Source organism: Neolamprologus brichardi, chromosome 16 (genome assembly GCF_056152115.1).
Source record: "Neolamprologus brichardi isolate AB-2024 chromosome 16, ASM5615211v1, whole genome shotgun sequence".
In the NCBI taxonomy this organism is placed as follows: Eukaryota; Metazoa; Chordata; class Actinopteri; order Cichliformes; family Cichlidae; genus Neolamprologus; species Neolamprologus brichardi.
This window is the reverse complement of record NC_142119.1, coordinates 31665293-31685000: the sequence shown is the minus strand read 5'-3', so window position 1 is coordinate 31685000 and position 19708 is coordinate 31665293. Positions and strand designations below refer to the sequence as shown.

At 44.3% G+C, this 19708-nt stretch overlaps 2 protein-coding genes and 1 long non-coding RNA gene across 12 annotated transcripts in view; 2 read left to right on the top strand and 1 right to left on the bottom strand.

Moving 5' to 3' along the window:
• LOC148098324 (uncharacterized) overlaps positions 1 to 6791 on the top strand; it is an 11790-nt gene extending 4999 nt beyond the window's left edge. For 4 of the 6 annotated variants that reach the window (XM_087830093.1, XM_087830096.1, XM_087830095.1 and 1 more), the window contains exons 3-5: positions 173 to 235; positions 3779 to 3823; positions 3916 to 6790. In XM_087830093.1, coding sequence (XP_087686219.1) covers positions 3784 to 3823; positions 3916 to 5003 — 1128 coding nt within the window. In that variant the 5' untranslated portion in view covers positions 173 to 235; positions 3779 to 3783 and the 3' untranslated portion in view covers positions 5004 to 6790. Of the gene's footprint in view, positions 1 to 172; positions 236 to 1240; positions 2541 to 3778; positions 3824 to 3915 lie in introns of those variants that run through there. The other 2 variants (XM_087830097.1, XM_087830098.1) reach the window with 2 other exon arrangements.
• LOC148098323 (uncharacterized) lies at positions 5758 to 9395 on the bottom strand. 2 transcript variants are annotated; one of them, XR_015716605.1, is made up of 4 exons: positions 9318 to 9395; positions 9068 to 9159; positions 6394 to 6627; positions 5758 to 6165 (listed from the first exon to the last, which is right to left on the bottom strand). It is a non-coding gene; the product is annotated as an uncharacterized LOC148098323 (long non-coding RNA). The 2 variants fall into 2 exon arrangements; XR_015716606.1 differs by lacking the exons at positions 9068 to 9159; positions 9318 to 9395 and adding an exon at positions 7802 to 7976.
• Positions 9396 to 10889: 1494 nt separating this feature from the next.
• Positions 10890 to 19350, top strand: acvr2aa (activin A receptor type 2Aa). Of its 4 annotated transcripts, none has more exons than XM_006799124.3 (12): positions 10890 to 11706; positions 12106 to 12325; positions 13046 to 13164; positions 13284 to 13438; positions 14016 to 14039; positions 15414 to 15557; positions 16575 to 16718; positions 16908 to 17041; positions 17130 to 17244; positions 17952 to 18090; positions 18434 to 18564; positions 18713 to 19350. In XM_006799124.3, the coding sequence occupies exons 1-12, from the start codon at positions 11652 to 11654 to the stop codon at positions 18911 to 18913; spliced, it is 1581 nt and encodes a 526-aa protein (XP_006799187.2). In that variant the 5' UTR covers positions 10890 to 11651; the 3' UTR covers positions 18914 to 19350. The 4 variants fall into 4 exon arrangements, with proteins under 4 accessions (XP_006799187.2, XP_006799188.2, XP_006799189.2 ...); XM_006799125.3 differs by having other exon boundaries at positions 10892 to 11706; positions 18716 to 19350; XM_006799126.3 differs by lacking the exon at positions 14016 to 14039 and having other exon boundaries at positions 10892 to 11706.
• The last annotated feature ends 358 nt before the right edge of the window (positions 19351 to 19708 follow it).

The window sequence follows — 19708 nt, the reverse complement described above, 5'->3', positions numbered from 1 at the left end:
AGGATAATGTTGGATCAGTGTTTCAATATTTATATCCTTTATTAGATGTACATGTGGTTTGGTTATTTGCCTTTTGGTTAAAAGTAAACTGAGAGAGGACTTTTTTATTAGTGATCTTAATAGTATTGTTTTTAATCTAATTGAATAAAATCTATTTGTGTATGATTGTCAGTCCAAAGAGGGAGAGAGGAAAGAGGGGAACATGAGGAGAAAGTACAAGTTCAGGAAGAACCAGGTAAGAAAACAGACAGGGAACAGTGACAGGCACAACACAAACTGTTAAACTGGAAAAGAAAAAACGTTTTGAAGCTCAAGAGTGAGGCTGGTGCCATCCCAGATATGTTAACATTGTACAATCTTCTGGATAATCAGATCTTCCCCACACTGAAAACTGTTATTCGGGTTGCCCTAACAAACCCAGTTAGCAGCTGTAGCTGTGAGAGGTCTTTTAGTGTCTTGAGTCAGCTCCATACCTGGCTGAGAAGGACCATGGGTCAAAGCAGACTCCAGCACCTGGCTGTGATGTCAGTTGAGAAAGAGATGCTTGAGACTTGACCACCAAAATGTGATAGACAGATTTGCCAACCAACCAAGAAAAGATCTGCAGAGCCATATTAGTATCTGTATGTATGTATTTTCATACATTGTACCAGAGGCCAAGGTGTCTCCATTTTTTTAATCTTTTAATAGTATTTTGTACATTTCAAGGACTCTTCTATTTTTGGAGTATATTTTTATGTATCTGTATTGTATTATACACACACTTTAAAAGTGAATCTCTGTCCAAAAAATGCACTCAGTTTACTTTTTACTCACTGTGAGCATCATTCATTCATTCTCCCCAGTAATTAAGGTTAGGATATGTTTTTTATTCCAATCCATTCTTCAGCATTTAAATAACCTTTATCAGATTTGATGGTTTTGTTACAGACTTTTCAAAAAAGTGTTTTGCTTTTCTTTCACAAATGTGGGATTAAATTGTGTTAAAATGCACAAAACAGTGATGTCATGTTTTGTGACGAGGACCCAGGCACAGAGAGACTTGATGAATTTAAGAATCTTATGATTTAATAAAGAAATTTGCAGACTTGCACAGAGATGGTAAAATTATGATGACTGATAATGGAGATGAATACAACAGACGATGAGGACAGGGAGGAACAGAGGGAACTCGGGACAACTGGAGACATTTAAGGATGCAGGGACTGACAGAGACGGGGAAGAAGTCTCATCGTGACGAGTACAGTTTACCTTGCCTGGATGGGCAGCTCTCTGGGTGTGCAGCACCCCCAAAGCTCTGATCCTAGAATCGCCCCTGACACAGACATAGCGGGCTGGGAAAACATGGAATAATACACGAGGAGGAGAAACGAGGCATGGGGACTGGCAGATACACAGAGGGGGCACACAGGGGGTAAAGTCACGAGGGGAAATCAAATAAGCAACATTAACAGAACAACCTCGGGACCCTAAAACTGACATCAAACAACAACAATACAAGACACAAAAACCAGGTAGAAGTCCTGGGACCGTGACATGCAGGTGGTCACATATGGTTAAAATGATTCAAATGCAGTAAGTATGCACGTTTCTCATATCAATATAGTCCATAACTTGATTATTGTCTGTAGCCCACATGATTAAACACTTTAGTTACATAAAACATGTGAGTTTAGATTTTATCTACTGTATAGCCTGTATAGTAAATTAATATGTAGCCCAATAAGTATAAAATCCAGAAAGCTACACAACATGGGGCGGTTCATTTACAAACACAGGTCTAACTTGAGTTTCACATAGTTTTTATTAGAAAACAATCAAATTGTTAAATGCTTAAAGTACACAAACTGTCAGAAATCTGCACCGTCATGAACAGAAATTTAAGCTAGCTTTTCGTGATTTGTTGATTAACCCTCCGAGGTCTAAATCCCACATTGTGCACATCAACTTCACAGATTTGTACAAATAAAGTTTATAACAAAGACATGTTAAATATTACGCTCTGGAAACAGCTCAGTTGTTGTTGTTTGGAACATGTTGTTGCCATAGCGATGCCTCCAGGGAAAAATTAGGGAGCAGAGCAAGAATGAGACCATATCAGTGGATATATGTCTGATAACTTTGCCTAACAACCGTAAAGAAATGTTTTATATTTTGTGTGTTATTGAGCTTTAATCCTGCATGAAGGCCAAGATGAATCTCTTAGAGTAGAACTTTACAGGAACTATTAGAATAAATAAAAATAATAACACATTGACTGCTTTAGTCTTTTAGATTCACTTCTGTCTGTTTTTTTTTGTCTCCATTTAAAAGATATCAAACTCTGAGCAAACAACTTGATGTAAAAAGAATCTCTGCACATTCCACAGTCTTTGCTGCTAAAGTGACATCACAGCATTTAAGCATGTTTTGAATGAAAACATCAGCATATGAACACAAAACTGAAGAGACACTGCAGCCGTATGAAAGCAGACAACTATTTAGTGACATTTCGACGTTTCCCTGAGGATTAACTGCTCTGTAATTTACCAAGAACTAAAGTAAGCTCAAATTTCAGTTTATAAACTTAAGATCATTTACTTAAATATGTAAAGCCTGATTTTCCTGCTTGCCAGGACAGTATTTATGTACTTTACATTTTGCAAGACTAGACTATATTTTCCATCATAGAGAGGATGATGTGGATCTATTATTCAGGAAAACAAATGAAGACTTAACTGATGTAATATTTGACAAATTATACATAAATGAGAAAATGTTCTTAATCATATCTTAGAGTGACAGAAGCTCTTTTTAACACGATTATTTCTGAGATTGTTTTGTTCATTTAGGAAAATAGAGAAGACTTTTGTTCTCAAACAAACTATTCGAATTTCTGAGAAACTGAGGCTGCGTCCACATGTACACGGCTGTTTTTGAAAGCGCAGCTTTGTCTCTGCATTTGGGCCTTTCGTCCACACCTAAACAGCAGATTGAGTCACTGAAGAGATTTTTAAAAACTCCTGCCAGGGTGGAGATTTTTGAAAACGACGTTTTTGTGTTTAGGTGTGGACGAGGAAAACGGACATTTACTCAGGCAATGTCAAAAGTGTGCGCCGCTGTTGACGCCACGCTGTGGCCACGTTAGTGTTTACATGAGATCAATTTCTACAATGGCGGATGCAGACAACATACTGTGTCTGTTAATCTTAGTATCTGCAGGTTTTACACGCTGACATATACACACACAGTTACTGCGCCTCCATTTAGAAACACAGAGGCATCAGACGTGGCTTCTACATTCAAAACAGTTGGTTTGGAATAAATGTAATTAAAAAAAATGACATTTATGTATGCTGTATGCATTTTGTCCATTCCAAAGTTGTGAGTCTGTTCCAGCCAAAAAGCTGTCTTTAGTTATTAACATTTGAAACGATGAAGGCACGTGAAAGTAACACAAAATTAGCTGCTTTTCCAGAAAAAGACAAAAACTTTTCAGAAGTACGTAAGGTTTTGTGAGGTTTTCCCACCCAGGCTTCTAGACTTCTGATTGGCCAACATTTCTACACGGTTAAGATTTGGCGTGTTCTTGACAGCGTTTCAGTTTGTTTTTAGCGTTTACATGTGGAAGAAGATATTTTCTCAAACTGCACGTGGACTGGATTTTTTTTTTTTAAACGAAAAAGGAAAACGTGCCTTGTACGTTCGGACGCAGCCTGAAGTCATCACAAAAAAAGCAAATTCTCTGAACATTCTGAGTTGAGGTTTACTGATAATTGTTGTTTTGTGTTCCTTGTAGTCAAAATGAGTGGAATAGGAGATGGATTACAAAATTACCGTAATGGTAAGCACATGTGCTCAGTCTTGAAATTGATGAAAAACAGATTTTCAGCAGATAGTTATGAATGCTAATTAAAAGATTAAATGATCTTGCAGACCGGCAGGTTACCCCACAAAGGTTTTCAAGTGGAGATCAGGAACATGCTAATGAACCAGTTAACCAACCAGTTAATGAACCAGTTAATGGACCAGCTAATGAACCAGCTAACCAACCAGCTAACGAAGATATTGGTGGACTCCGGGGCTACATGGTCGATCTTTATCTTGCTCTCCGTGATATTTGTCGGAGGCTGGATGCGCTAATAGCTTCAGTATTGAATCAATATGACGATTACCTTTACGATGACAATTACAATGTCAACAATCGAAATATTAATGTGCGGGACAATAATGCCAATGTTGACAACAATGTCAACATTCAAAATATTAATGTGAGGGACAATAATGCCAATGCTGACAACAATGTCAACATTCAAAATATTAATGTGAGGGACAATAATGCCAATGCTGACAACAATGTCAACATTCGGAATATTAATGTGAGGGACAATAATGCCAATGCTGACAACAATGAACAGCATGAAGATCATAATGCTGTTGTTGTTGGTGGCATTGAAAATGAGGATTCTGATGAGGCATTTGAAGACTGTGAGGATGTTCACCAGTACATCCCAGAAGAGGATCCTCAGCCAGGTGTTTCCAGGAGGAGGTCTAGAGAGATGGATGAAGAAGACGTGGAACCAAACAAAAGAATCAGATGGAGCGAGGAGTTTTCTGATGATGACTCTGACTTCTTCTCTGCTTCTGACACTGATAGCGTGGGCTGTCCTCATGCTGGTAATATTGCCGATGAGGACATCAATCAGCAGGTAACAGAAGAAGAACCACAACCTGGTGGATCCACGAAAAGGTCCAGAGAGGAAGATGTTGACGAAGAAGGTCGTAATAGCAAAAAATCCAGGCTTGCACACTCTGATTCGGGGACCAGCTCAGCTGTGTACGACCACTCTGAGAGCAGCAGTGATGGACTTTTTGAAGATGCGCACGAAGAGCTTGACAACCATGAAGCTGGAGGTTCGAGGAAGCGTTCCCGAGAGGATTTTGAGGAAGAAGAGGAATACTTGCCTGTGTGCAAATTTCAGAGGTGTTCAAATGAGTCCACCAGCAGCAGTGATGAAGACTAACACTATTTTGACGGGTTTCTTCAGTATCCTTTTAGTAGGCTGATGGCCTACTCAGGTGACCCTGAATCCTCCATGCTGCAATAAGCTGGGCATACACTGTGCTGCGATTTTTTTCAGTCGCGTTATTCAGCTCCTGCTCAAACTGATTGACTCGCAGGGGTGAGAAGTTTGTGCCATGGCTTGTGTCCAGATCACACGCCGCACCGCCGTTCTACTCTGTCTTTTCACTCTCATTTCTGCGTTTGCGCGTGCGCAGTGTGAGACGCTGCGGTGACACCCTCAGGACGACCGACAGGATTTCAAACAGGTTTGATTTTCTTACGAGCAAACGATTGATGATCGGGAGCTGGTCGTGAGGCGCTAATCGCTTCTCGTTACCCCATGTAGACGATGCACGACACACGATCAAAGCCAAACTCGGAACGATGCCCAAAACGGTCGCACGACTGAAAAAAATCGGCTCAAAATGGGCCAAAAATCGCACAGTGTATGCCCAGCATTAGGCTGCCGGGGGATTCCCATGATGCACTGGGTGCTTCTTCTTCACCCACTCTGTTTAATAGACCTCTCTGCACTGAATGGTACTTGTTATTAACCTCTGTCTCTCTTCCACAGCATGTCTTTATCCTGTTTTCCTTGCCCCTCCCCAACCGGTCGCAGCAGATGGCCGCCCCTCCCTGAGCCTGGTTCTGCCGGAGGTTTCTTCCTGTTAAAAGGGAGTTTTTCCTTCCCACTGTCGCCAAAGTGCTGCTCATAGGGGGTCATATGATTGTTGGGGTTTTCTTTGTAAGTATACCTTACAATATAAAGCGCCTTGAGGTGACTGTTGCTGTCATTTGGCGCTCTATAAATAAAATTTTAAAGCGCTTTGAGGGGTCCCGAAAAGCGTTATATAAATGCAATCCATCATTATTATTATTATTATTAAAATTGAATTAAAAATTGAATAGATGTCACTGTGATGATTTCTTCCCTCCATAGAAAGCTTAGACCCAAATGCAGATTCAATGCACATGGTTAAACTATTTATGAGACTTTGTTTGAAGAGAGGGAATGGAGAACGTGGCTCGAGCTAGGAGTGTCAGCAGAGAGCAGGAACCAGAGGAAAAGCTATCGAGAGACTGAACACCTGGCTCCTGATGGGAACAATCCAACGGGAATTCTGCAACAGAGGGAGAAGAAGTTGAAGTTGAAAGATTTACGCTGTGTCACATGAAAATATTCCTTTGCAGCATTTGATTGAAAATAATTACTTTGATTCCATCACATCTTAAATGAATAGTGCTGGACGGGTAAGGGAGTTTGAAGGTAGGATGAGTATGTTGGGAGAGGAGATCTAAACACAGGGAAGGAGCAAGCTAGAACTGGAGCAGAGGTGAAGCCTAGTTACCACTGGAGATGGCAGAACAAACTGGCGAGGAGTAGCAGGCAGCGCTGGTTTAAGAAGCCCTCCTGCTGATTGTTTGCAGATGAAGCCCAGGTGAGATGCTGGAAACTCCACCTCTGAAGTGTGGACACAGTATCCCGATTCCAAGTGGAAAAGCCCCTCAGACAGTTCCATGGTGCATGACAAGAAGGATGAGAAAGCATTCATTGTCCATCCATCCGTCCGTCAGCGTAATGCCTAAAAGTTTATTCAGATGTAAATATATTACATTTTTAAATAAAGATCATCAGTGTTTTTAATGACACTGCATTTCATTCATGTGTCTCTATTGGACAGTGTTGTAGAAGTTACAGAAGACAGGAAGCAGTTCCAGCTTGGCCTGACGTTTGATCACTAGTGATGTGTGATACCACTGATTTCCTTTCCGATCCGATACCAAGTAAAATTCAGGGTGGTGTCGATGATACTGATCCGATACTTTGTACAAAAACTTTACTCTTTTATTGTATCTCAAATGATAGCGTCATAATCATTACAGGACATCAGATTACTTGTTCTTATCACTTAATAATGCAGAGTTCATCATGTAGAAATAAAAAAACTGAAGCTGTGCTATTTGAACACCTTGCCTGCCTGCAGCACTAAAGGACTCTGTGAGAGACGTCTGTCTTGTAGCATCACCTGGCTGAATGATGGTCTCTTATACTGATGCTTCACAGAGGTTTTATTGGAAAGGTTTTTATTGAAACATTCAGTGAAGACACCGTAAGAGCTAGGAGCAAATCAAAACCAGCAATATTAATACCATAACATCAAAGGAAACAAATTTCTCCTGCTCACATATAGCATATACATCAAATTTACATCACTCAATTCATTATATCACCTCACTAACTTACAACTACACATAAAGGTCAAGGTCAAGGTTAACAACATAAACTCTATTAAACGACATTTTGATTGCATGTAACTTATTCCGTTAAAGGAAACATTAACAAACCTTGTGCCACTGTCAGCCAGGTACTAATTGGCAAAGGAAACGTACATATTTTTCACTTTAAGGCACACTATTTACCATATCCTAAAAGAAACATTACTAACAGCCCTTTAACGGTTTTGCGCCAGTTTCCTGTTTCAAAATAAAAGCATGGATTTCAAAATAAAACCGAAGTGCCTTTCAAACAAACGTAAAAATTGTTACCGCGCCAGATCCGCGGTCCCGAACCGTAGTAAGGAAACCTCTGGCAGTTACTTGAAAGTTCCGTAACTGGCTCGTAGCCGGCAACAGCTTACTATACAGGTCAACTCCGCTAGCAGAGTTCGAAGGAGGCGTAGGAAACTGCTTCATCGAACTTTATTTCTTCTCCAAGGCACGAACACCGCGTACAGTGGGCTGAAACAGTCTACTCACAGCGAGCATCGCCGACACAACTCTGGCTGTCGAGGGAGTTATTATATTCCTTTTATTTATTTCCGTTCCGTCTCTTCTGTAGCTAACCGTTACTTTTTCTTCTTCTCCGCTCTCTCTCCACACACCCACACACGGCAGTCCCGCCACACACATTCCAAAATACATTTCCCATCAGGCTTCACCCTTAAAGGGCCAAGCCTGTAACAAAATATTTACCAAATTTAAAGGTCATTTACATGTCTCGCCCTAGCAGCACCTGTCCTTCTCCTCCTCTTCAGTTCGCCTCAAGCTCGTCATATTCTGTGATATGATTTACTCTGAGGTTTTTGACGAGGTTAGCGGTGTTGCCACAACACCTCACTTTCTTGCCACATGTATCGCAAACCACGTCTCGGCTGTTTGTGGATGTAAAACACGTGCACACATGACTCCAGTTACGCTCAGCCATTGTTGTGAGTGCGCACGCCAGAGGCTGCCACACATTTATACAGCCATATTTCACACATGACTATAAAAGGCGGGAGAGGGAGTAGTTCTTTCCAATGTAGACAATCCGAATGATAGTTTCTTTCTACTGTGTTCCTGTTCATGAAAAACTACAATTTTACCCAAAATGATTAAAATATCGATATTTTAATGTGGAAACCTTCTGTTTCCACATCTGGACTTTCTGTTGCTGCTGTGAAACTTTCTTTGAAGTGGCTCAACAAAGTTGTAATTGATAATCAATTCCCACACAATGTGAGAATCCAATCAATTTGTTTATCAGGGGAAAGGTGTGATTTTTTTAGGACACTGGAGCCTAACATTAACCGGTTTAATCTTAGCTTATTTCCATAAGAAGAAAAACATACTGAGAAAGAGCTCACCAAAATATACATGTACAAAGGTGAAACGGTCATATATAGTGTGAAAGAGCTATTTGACATCTTGAACCTCCTAGGACCTGCCGTCCACATATGTGGACATCGCATTTTGGGTTATTTAGACCAAAATACTCAATTTTGCTCTACAAGGGCCTGATATCCATTTATGGGGACATTATACTGCTACAGTTCTATCAAAATTTTAAATGAATATCCTCACATGTGGCTTCGATTTTTCATAAAAACAAAAATAAGGTAAGAAAAAAAATCTGGTAATTCTTTGTTTTTACATTCATTGGACCCAATCAGCCCAAATATCAAAGACAAATTAAAAATGCAATGTGTGGAAGAGTTTGGGTCTTAGGAGGTTAAATTCAAAGTAATGTATAAATCCACTTACATAAAACATGAAAAGGCGGAGCAGCGATGCCCATCTCAGCCAGTGGATGATGGTGGGGCAAGATGGCAGCTTCCACAACATGACGCCAGCTCCTATGTATTTTTAGTAGATAAATGATGCGTTTATGACAATGTATCAATTTGTTGGACGATGTAATTACACCTTAATTATGTAATTAGAAGCAAAAATTATTTTTTTAATCAAATCACCTCAAAAAATTACTGTCCTTACTTTCTGATTGATTCTTTACCTCTAAAAGGGGCGGCTGTGGCTCAGGAGGTGGAGCAGCTCATCTACTAATCAGATGGTTTTTGGGTCGATCCCTGGCTGCTCCAGACTGCATGCTAACCACACAGCTGGTCAAGAGGGCTCAGCAGCGGCTGTATTTCCTGAGGAGGCTGAGGAAATTTGGTATGTCGGCCAAGATCCTCAGCAGGTTCTACAGCTGTACTGTGGAGAGCACCCTGACCAGCTGCATCACTGCATGGTACAGCAGCACTACTGCTATGGACCGCAAACGCCTGCAGAGAGTGATAACAACTGCAGAGAAGATCATGGTGGCTGTAGCTCAGGTGGCAGAGCGGATCAGCCACTAACCAGAAGGTCGGTGGTTCAATCCCAGGCTGCTCCAGTCTGCATGCCAAATATCCTTGGGCTAGATACTAACCCCATATTGCTCTCCGATGCATCCATCGGAGTGTGAATGTGTATGAATGTTAGATACTTAGCACTTAAGCTTAGAAGTGCTTGTGTGATTGGGTGAATGAATTAGCTGTATAAAGCGTATAAAATGTATAAAGAGCTTTGAGTGCTCGGACAGAGTAGAAAAGCGCTATATAAGAACCAGTCCATTTACCATTTACCATTCATCAGGACCCCGGTGCCCTCTCTGCAGAGCTTCTACCATCGCACAGTCCAGAGGAGAGCTGCCTCCATCCTCAAAGACCCCACACACCCCCAACACGGACTGTTCACACTTTTGCCCTCAAGACAAAGGTTCAGAAGTGTGAAATCCAGAACATCTCGACTCAACAACTCCTTCTTCCCCACTGCCATCAGACTCCTGAACAGCTGACCTATTTTAACAGTAATAATATTTTTTGTACATCAGGTCATCTCACATATTGCTCTTTTGCACATAAATCTATTTAATACTTCAGATGTTTTCTCCATTTATTTATCATGCTATTTGTATTTTATCTATTTGTACATATTAACCAGCATCTGCGTGTGGACAGCAGACAAAGAATTTCATTGTACAGAGTAATGCTTTTTCTTGCACACATGACAACAAACGCTTTGAATCCTTGAATTAGATGAATTTGGTGTTAGAAGTGAAGAAGCTTCTTGGATGAGAAGTGAAATGTCTTCAAGATGTTAAAGAAGACCAGACGTTTTTCTTTCTAAGCTCCTTAGACTACCATGACCTGGATTACTGAGGACCTACATGATGTTAGTTCAGTCGCTAACTGCTGTTTCCACCACCAAGTGACGAAACAAGTTTAAAGTATAAATCTCAAAGGCCAGAAAGTTTATAAAGCATTTATATATTTTTTTTTAGGTTTTATTTGGATTATAGTACAAAAAAATTAATAAAAAAATAGTTTTACTGAAAATTGATTGGTTTATGGAGGTTTCTTTCCGCTTTTATTTTTCTCTATTTTTCTGACAGCCCACCAACCTCTTTCCAGTGGGCGGGGCTTTTCCCTCATTCCATGGGCTCTACACACAAACACGGCTAATCATTGGTGAATAAATGGGGCTCCGGATTGTTCTAGGCATCCTATTGGTTTTTGCAGGTGCCCGTCAGATGATCGTGTACGCTGTGACAGGTGACTTTGGAAGACTGTGAAAAAAACAAACTGATCGCAGCGTAGCCGCCATCTTCCTCCTGCTGTCGGCCTCAGAGTGTGGAGTGGAAGTAATACGGAGACGAGGTGAGGGGGAGGCGTACAGGTCGGCTGTACGCTGTGAGCCAGTCCGCGATCGTTCACACGGCGCTTCCTCCCGCTGAGCGAACAGACGGGACGCGGATGCGGTTTGAGGTTTTCCTCCTCGGAGCTAAGCTAAAGGGTAGCCGGGCCAGCTAGCATCCGTGTGACCGAGCAGTGATAATCAGAGGCGGGCTGAGGCTACACCTCCGCCCGGCTCTCTGCGGGGAGGTGAGTTTGATCCAGGGTCACAGCACGGCTGAGGATTCGTGGAGAATGGTGCAGGGGTAGAAGGTGAACTGTGCTTCATGGCCGGAGGTTCGCTGATGGAGTTAATCCAGATCAATCTTCTGATTGATAACCTGTCAGTTCGTCGATAAACCGATTTCTGCAGCATAAACCTTTACAGCACCGCTCCAACCCGGCGAGCAGCCTGTACTGGTCCTCAGGTCCGGATCTCCTGACAGCGCACCATGTCTCAGGGCCTGCCCAGCTCCTGGGACCCTCTTCCCGAGTGCTCTCACGGGGCGTCCCGGTGAACGGACCGCAACCGCTGCTTGGACTAGGACATGGTTCCGGTGCCCGGAGTCCTGTTGTCAGAGGGGGCGTAATCCCGGATTAGGATTGAAACTAGGATTTATCTGAGCAGCACCATGGGATCCGCCACCAGGCTGGCCTTCAGCGTCCTCCTAATCACCTGCTCCTCAGGTGAGCACACCTGGCTCTAACATCATCACCACAAACACAATCGATTAGAAACCAGAGTGTAATTCTGATGTCACAGGAAACAAGCCCCAGTAAATAACTCTGAGCTGCTTTGATCCTAATCCAGGCTCAGAGCTAAAATAGGCTCGAGCAGTCAGCTGTGTGTCAGTGATGCTGTCTGCTCACTGAAACGCTCCAGGGCAGCTATCCAGCAGCTTTATTTCAATGGTGTATATCATATATAGGTGATCTTCAACCACAGGTCACCTCAGACCTCCTGCAGAAAACCTGCTGATCGGATATTGGTCAGTTATTGATTAGCTCTTGAGCTGACAGGAAACAGCTGATGTGTACCTGTTTCAGTCACTCTCACGATGCTGTATGCTTCCTCTGCCTCCTCAGGTGCAATCCTGGGCCACACTCAGACTCAGACCTGTGTGCTGTACAGCTACAGCTCCTCCTCCTCCTCAGCGGAGGGCCGAGGGAACATCAGCGGCGTGGAGATCTGCTCCGGGCAGAAGGATAAGCGGCAGCACTGCTTCGCCACCTGGAGGAACACCTCTGGTCAGGTGACCGTGGTCAAACAGGGCTGCTGGCTTGACGACCCTAGCTGCTATGACAGGTAGGTGGGGCCAGAGAGGTCATGCTCAGGTAACAACAGGAAGTAAAGGAGCATCTCTGTGGTTCAACAGGATGATAGCAGAGTTTAGACCTGATCGGTTTATTGATTGATGATGCTCCCAGACCTGAACCTGACTTTGTTCGAGTACAGAGTGGTGATTTTATAAGTCCCCTCAGGGCAGGTGTGTTCAGGCGTATGTCTACCTGTAGTTGAATTGGTTTGCCTACGTGTTGCTGTAGGTTCACTCGGAGGACCAGAGTGATTTCAGGAGAAGAAGAGTTAGCTCACACTCACACACTCCGTGTATGTATGAGTTAGTTAGATAGCACTAAGAACTTAGAAAAGTGTTTGTGTGAATGGGTGAATGAGCAAGTTGTATAAAGCGCTTTGAGTGCTGAGAGTAGAAAAGCGCTATATAAAAACCAGTCCATTTACCATTACCTGTCACCAGTCACCCCATGTATCAATCAGAGCAATTGATCAGGTTTCATATGTGAACTGAGAGGTGCTGTAAAAGCTCACCTGTGTGATAACATTTCTATCACTGTTGCTCACCTGTGTGAGCTCATGTGTGAGGTCACTTGAGAGTTCAGTGATAAAGCTGAAAGACATTAGTGCGTGTGAGGAGGAGGAGACACATCAATTGGTGGTGGTGGGGGGGGTTACTTGAGTGTGGTGACCTCACCTGTGCATCAGCTCATCTGTGCTGTTTCCTGATAGGTGGGAGTGTGTCGAGAGGAAGGAGTCCCCTGACGTCTTTTTCTGCTGCTGTGAGGGAAGTCTGTGCAACCAGAAGTTCTTCTACCTGCCCAACAGCAACCACACGCCGCCGCTGCCCCGTACGTACCTGCTCATCTCGCACCTTATTCTGAAAATCTTTGATGTTAAAACGGAACCTTATAGTGAAAAGCCTCCTGTACTTCATGTTGTAACATCTTTTCCGTGTGTGTTTCCATAGCGACAAATATCCCACTCACACTGCGACCCCCGGTGGTCACCGCGCTGATGTATTCGCTGCTCCCCATCATGGCCGTTGCCACCATCGTCCTGCTGTCCTTTTGGATGTACCGACACCACAAACTGGCCTACCCACCTGTGCTGGTGCCCACACAGGTGAGACCTCCTGTGAGGAGTGGGTCATGTGACAGTCAGGTGACTTCCTGCTCTGAGTTTAAAAAATGAAGAACAAACGTTTACAATAAATGCTTCATAACAGCTTTAATCAGCTGTCTGTTGTACAGGAAGTCCCAGCAGCAAGTGAACAAACTCGTTCCAGGTAAACACTGAAGCCAGGTGTACTGATCAGGTGTTTGTCCTGACACGTTCCTGCTGCTTAGTCCAATCAGGAAGTCAGGAACACCGTCAGGTTGACGTTCAAAATAAAAGACCTGAAGCACTCGCAGGGTGATCAGGAAAAGCACTGTTTCCACGGTAACAGTACACAGAGCTGGTGTTTGTTGTAGTTTTTAACAGCATCATCAACTCTGTCACGTGACTGTGTCATGTGACATGGATGCTCTTTTTGTTAAAAACCTGTGCCTTCACCTCTGGGGTGGGAGGGGCTAAGACACGAGGAGGCGGTGACACATAGCTGGAGTAGTGAGGCAATGCTGATGTTTCAGAGGGAGGCTGTGAGTTAGCTCCACCTCTTCCTGTCTGTGTGACTCTGAGCTGTTTCTTTGCCTCTCAGCACGCCTTTCACATCATGGTCGAGGTAAGGAGACCCACTGAGCGTGCTCTGTCACCACCCGCCTTGTGTTCTCCCACTTTGGGTCTCTGAACACCTTTATGTTTTGTGTCACATGATTGCTGTGTCCCAATTCAGGGTATGCACGCTTGAAGTACGCACACTACGCGTACTACGTACGGTGCGTACTATAAGTACGAGAAGTGCGGAAGTGAGAGGCTTGTGAAATGGGACGGTATATGCTTCGTCGCGCTGTTCAGGTTGCCTAGCAACCATGATACTAACCGCGAGACACGCTACATACAGCTTTGTTTGACAGAAATGAAGGAGAAAATTGTTTTGTTGGTCAATCATTTTTGTCATGACATCACTTTGATTAGTTGAGTATCTGAGGCTGAGACCACAGGACTGTAAAACATGATTCAAGGGCTTCATTTCTGTACTGAACAGTCATTTAAGATTAGCTAGTAAATAATAATTAGTTAATGTTGTTCATGAGACTAAAGTCATCTCACTATGGTAATGTAAATATAATATGGCCAATATTATAGTATTGTCAGATTATTATGATATATATATATATATATATATATATATATATATATATATATATATATATATATATATATATATATATATATATATCTATATATATATATATATATATATATATATCACTGACTGTCAGCTTGTTGTGTTTGTGGATATATGACTGACTTTAATTATCCATAAAATCATCAGATTCTCTGTAAGATTAAGGTCGACTATATGTATATTTAGAAGTAGAGGCTTTAAAACCAAGTTAATGCTTAAAGTACAAACATCACTAATGTCACATAACTTTGCCGACATGTGGCCAACAGCAATGTTTTAATGTTCTTCGTTATTAAACATTCGCACATGAATAAGTGACGTCATATTCAGTACTTACTTTTGACAGTTCACTTTTCGGCCGCTCCCTTCTGCCGTATTTTGCGGCAAAATTATCCACACCCACCGCCGCGCTATGAATTGTGGGATATATGGGACCACGAAGCGTGCACCGGACCACGCTTGATATTTGGGGAAATCGACGGCGCATTTGGAGTATGCATTTCAAGTACACTTCGAATTGGGACAGCCGTCGTCGCGTGGCGGTGACGTAACCGCACTTAAAATGCGTACTTCAAGCGTGCATACCCCGAATTGGGACACAGCAGATGTCTGCACGTCCCGCTCCTTCCTTGCCCTGCATGACTGTGTCAGCACGCCACACCGCCCATCTTTAGGCCAGCCCACTCTCATGGTTCTGTCACTGTTTTTAATGTACACATGTCCATGTGGGTGTGGCCTGACAGCCCTGACAAGATGTTCTTTATTTTCCTGTATCCTCTGTCTCTGATCTCCACCTGTCCCCCCCAGGAGACCGGCCCCCTGCCCCCCTCCCCTGTCCTGGGACAGAAGCCTCTGCAGTTGCTGGAGCTGAAAGCCAGGGGGCGCTTTGGCTGCGTGTGGAAGGCTCAGCTGCTCAGTGAACACGTCGCCGTCAAGATCTTCCCTGGCCAGGTCAGTGTGTGTGCCGTTAATCTTAGTGTGATTAATATTGATAATACAAGTAGGCCATTTACTACGCAAGTGCTTCCAAGCACTTTGGCAAAACGCTTGGCTATGAGAGGAGCATCAGAGTGTTGGTCTTCACGGCTCTTCTAACATCCACACACTGATGACCTTCATACAGCTGAGCACCAACAGTCACATGACTGAAACACAAACATGTACGCACAGCTCACACTGCTCATTTAACAACAACAACAAACGGGTCAGATGTGAGAATAATTTTGTCTATTGTCGTAGAAACAGAATAAATGTTAAAAACATTATCTGATCCTTTGTGTGAAGTCTTCATGAGCAGCTGCGCCAGATGTTTCTGCTCCATATACATGAGCACATCTGCGTGAGGGAATAATGATGAGCGGAATATTCATTTCCAAACACAGTGACAGCGCTCCAGTGAGACGTGAAAGTTAAATACAACGATCCAGTTTTGATCAAACAGATTTTCTCTAAAACACTGAAATAAGCCAAACATGATGTTTAACCTCCACTGAGTGGCCAAAGCCTGGGGAGATTTAAAAATGATGTGGCAGGAGTCAGGGAGAATAAGCCTCGACCTTTTGGTCAGGTGACCCCTGGCGAGGCAAACTGGCCGTTCGCCCAGAGGGAGGTGATGTTTGGAAATATCCGTATCTACATTCTCGCCTGAAACATCTTAAGAGTTACTTTGTGTCACAGAAACGGGCACATTTCAAACTTCACTCACAGTTTTAGCCGCTCGCCTCCGCCACGGCCACTTTTGAGTTTCAGTTCAGTTTTATTTCCTCAGCACCAAATCACAACACCAGTCGCCTCGAGGAGCTTCATATTGTAAAGTAGATCCTACAATAACACATATTTTCAGATGAAATGCAACCTAACCCTTTGAACTGATGATGTCTCACAAGAGCACATGTTGAGAAATTACCTCTGTGTGAGGTCACAGTTGGGCCACGCCCCTGACTACTCTGACCTCTGACCTGTGCTCAGGAGCGTCAGTCTTGGCAGAACGAGTTTGAGATCTTTAGCCTGAGCGGGATGAGACACGAGAACCTGCTGCAGTTCCTCGGCGCTGAGAAGAGAGGCAGCGAGCTGGAAACGGAGCTGTGGCTTGTCACCGCCTACCATCACAAGGTAACAGTGACCCCGCAGGCTGGAGGTGGAACTGCAGAACACTTCTAAAACTCCATTAGAACCTGGAAGAACGTGGAGCGTAGACGAGTTGGAGCGGGTTCAGTTTGTGAATGTGTGGACAGAAGACTGAGTCACTCTAACAAATTTGACCTCAGTCTTTACTCTGTGTTCTCCATGACGTGTTCTCAGGGTTCCTTGACTGACCACCTTAAAGCCAACGTTCTCTCCTGGTCTGAACTGTGTCAGATCGCTCAGTCTATGTCCCGAGGCCTGGCCTACCTGCACGAAGACATACCTGCATACAAACCCGCCATCGCACACAGGTACGTGCGTACGGGCGCACACACACACACACACACACACACAGGTGCGTACACACACACCTGCCTGACAGCTCTGTGTGTTTTTCAGGGACTTCAAGAGTAAGAACGTCCTGCTTAAGTCTGACCTGACTGCCTGCATCGCCGACTTTGGCCTCGCTCTCAGGTTTGAGGCGGGAAAGTCTCCAGGTGACGCTCATGGACAGGTGTGTCCACCCGAGCTACGCCTCTGTCACACTTTGTCATTACAGCAGTGAGAGTGTAACAGTCAGTGGAAACAGAAATATCTAAGAGTGTTTAGCAAATGCACGATGGAGTTCCAGGTACACCTGACGGTCCAGGTGAGGACAGTCTGGGTTAGGAAGAAGCAAATAGCTCCATCTGGTGGCTGATGGGTAAATATTCAAGGATGTTTGATAAAAGAAGAATAATTAGTGCTGGGATGTTGAGCTGGCCTGGTTGCAGCTGTGCACAGCAGGGGAGGCGGAGCTGAACGGAGCAGAGTGTCCAGAGTGTGGGGAACCAAAGAGAGAAACGAGAGCAGAGCAGCCAATCAGAGGGTTTGAGGAGGTGAAGCTGCAGAGCAGATGGTGTGATAAACTCACTGCGTTTACATATTAGTAGCAGCTTTGAGGTTGGCTCTAAATGAGCTGTGTTTGTTTAGCGGTCACAGCTCGATCTCCACAGTAATGACATCATTTAGATGCTGTTGTGTTATTACAGAGTTTTAAAATATGTGTGAGGACCTGCCATGAGGTCAGAGGGGGCGGGGCTTCAGATAAGTGCTGCGTAACAAGTTCAAACTTTATTGATATCAGTGACGTTATCCATGTCTCCTCCACCAGCTCCTCTGCTCTTTGTAGTTTGTCACATCACCTCAGTAAACAGCTGATCTGGTTCCTGTCTGTGTCAGGTGGGGACCAGGAGGTACATGGCCCCAGAGGTCCTGGAGGGCGCCATCAACTTCCAGAGAGACTCCTTCCTGAGGATCGACATGTACGCTGTGGGGCTGGTGCTGTGGGAGCTCGCATCACGCTGCAAAGCTGCTGATGGTATGAAACGCCAGAAGGTCACCTGACTCACCAGGTCAGCACGTCAAAATTTAACAACAGCCCCGGCCAGGGACTAGGCGTGGCCGGGATCACGCCTGGTTGGTTGTTAAAGTTTGACCTGCTTACAAAGAATGGTTATGTGAGGAAACTGACATGAACATGTCGTTGTGGTCGGTGGAGGCCAACGCCGCCGTCCTGTGTTTACGTCTTCACCTGCTTTGTGTGTGTGTGTGTGTGTGTGTGTGTGTGTGTGTGTGTGTGTGTGTGTGTGTGTGTGTGTGTGTGTGGGGCAAAGTGAAGACTATCATTGACTGATCCGCACACCTGGTTTTCTGTGGTTCAGGTCCAGTAGATGAGTACCTGCTGCCCTATGAGGAGGAGGCGGGTCAGCATCCGTCTCTGGAGGACATGCAGGAGGTGGTCGTCTACAAGAAGCTCAGGCCCACAATCAGAGAGTGCTGGCAGAAGCACGCCGTGAGTCACTACGCACAATGCACCAGCACATTACCCACAGCCGATGCATGTGTTTGAAGCATCAGGATGACCTCACCGCTGGTGTAGTTTATAAAGAAACAAGTGCTATGTTTGACCTCTGATCCAGGTCTCCTCTCTGCCCCCCCAGCAGGGTCTGGCTCTCCTCTGTGAGACGATGGAGGAGTGCTGGGATCATGAGGCGGAGGCGCGGCTTTCAGCGGGCTGCGTGGAGGAGCGCGTCGTGCAGATGCAGCAGCAGCAGTCGAGCGTCACAGCCCACGAGGAGATTGTCACGGTCGTCACCATGGTGACCAACGTGGACTACCCGCCCAAAGAGTCAAGCTTATGATCAATCAGAGCAGGGCGGGGATGCCAAAATAAAAGACTTCATGTAGGATGGAGAGTACAGATGTCAGAATAAAAGAACAAAGCCTGTGACTGCTACAGGTGTACAGGCTCGTGCAGGTAAGCACAGCTGATTGGGTCATCAGCAGGAAGTCTGATCAGGAACAGAGACAAACTTTATCTCTTTTTTCACCTCCTGGAGCTGACAATCGCATCTGCCATGAACCTTTTCACCTCCGATGACCTAGTCTCTCAGTCCTCGCCGCCAAGAGGTCGGTCTGACCTTCAGGTTCGTCTCGGGTCAAACTCAGTTCTAGTAAAGCTGCTACATGTGGCCTCATTGAGTCAGAGTCAGGTGAGGACATCAGGAAACAATCATGTGATCAGATGTATTGATTATCGGAGAATTAAAAACATCAATCGGTTTTACAGGAACACAAACAGAGCCGTGTTTTTATTTTCAAACACTAATTTCCTGTGTGTGTGAGAGAGTGTGTGAGAGAGAGAGTGTGTGAGAGAGACACATAAGCTGACCTCTGACCTCAGCATTGTTTACTAATCCTGAGTTCTTCATAAGACGTGCATGCTGTGGAGACCATGCTTCTGCCATCTGAGTAGGCGGGGTCACACTTAGGAGTCTCTTAGAGAAACAGGAAGTCATTTGATCATCAGGACAGGCTTTGATTGGTTGGTTATTTAGCAGCTGAACTCTTTGGGTGTCACCTTAAGCTGAGCAGCTGGAGGTCAAAGGTCAGCAGGACTGTTTTAATCTCAGATGATGCCGATGATGTCAGCGAAC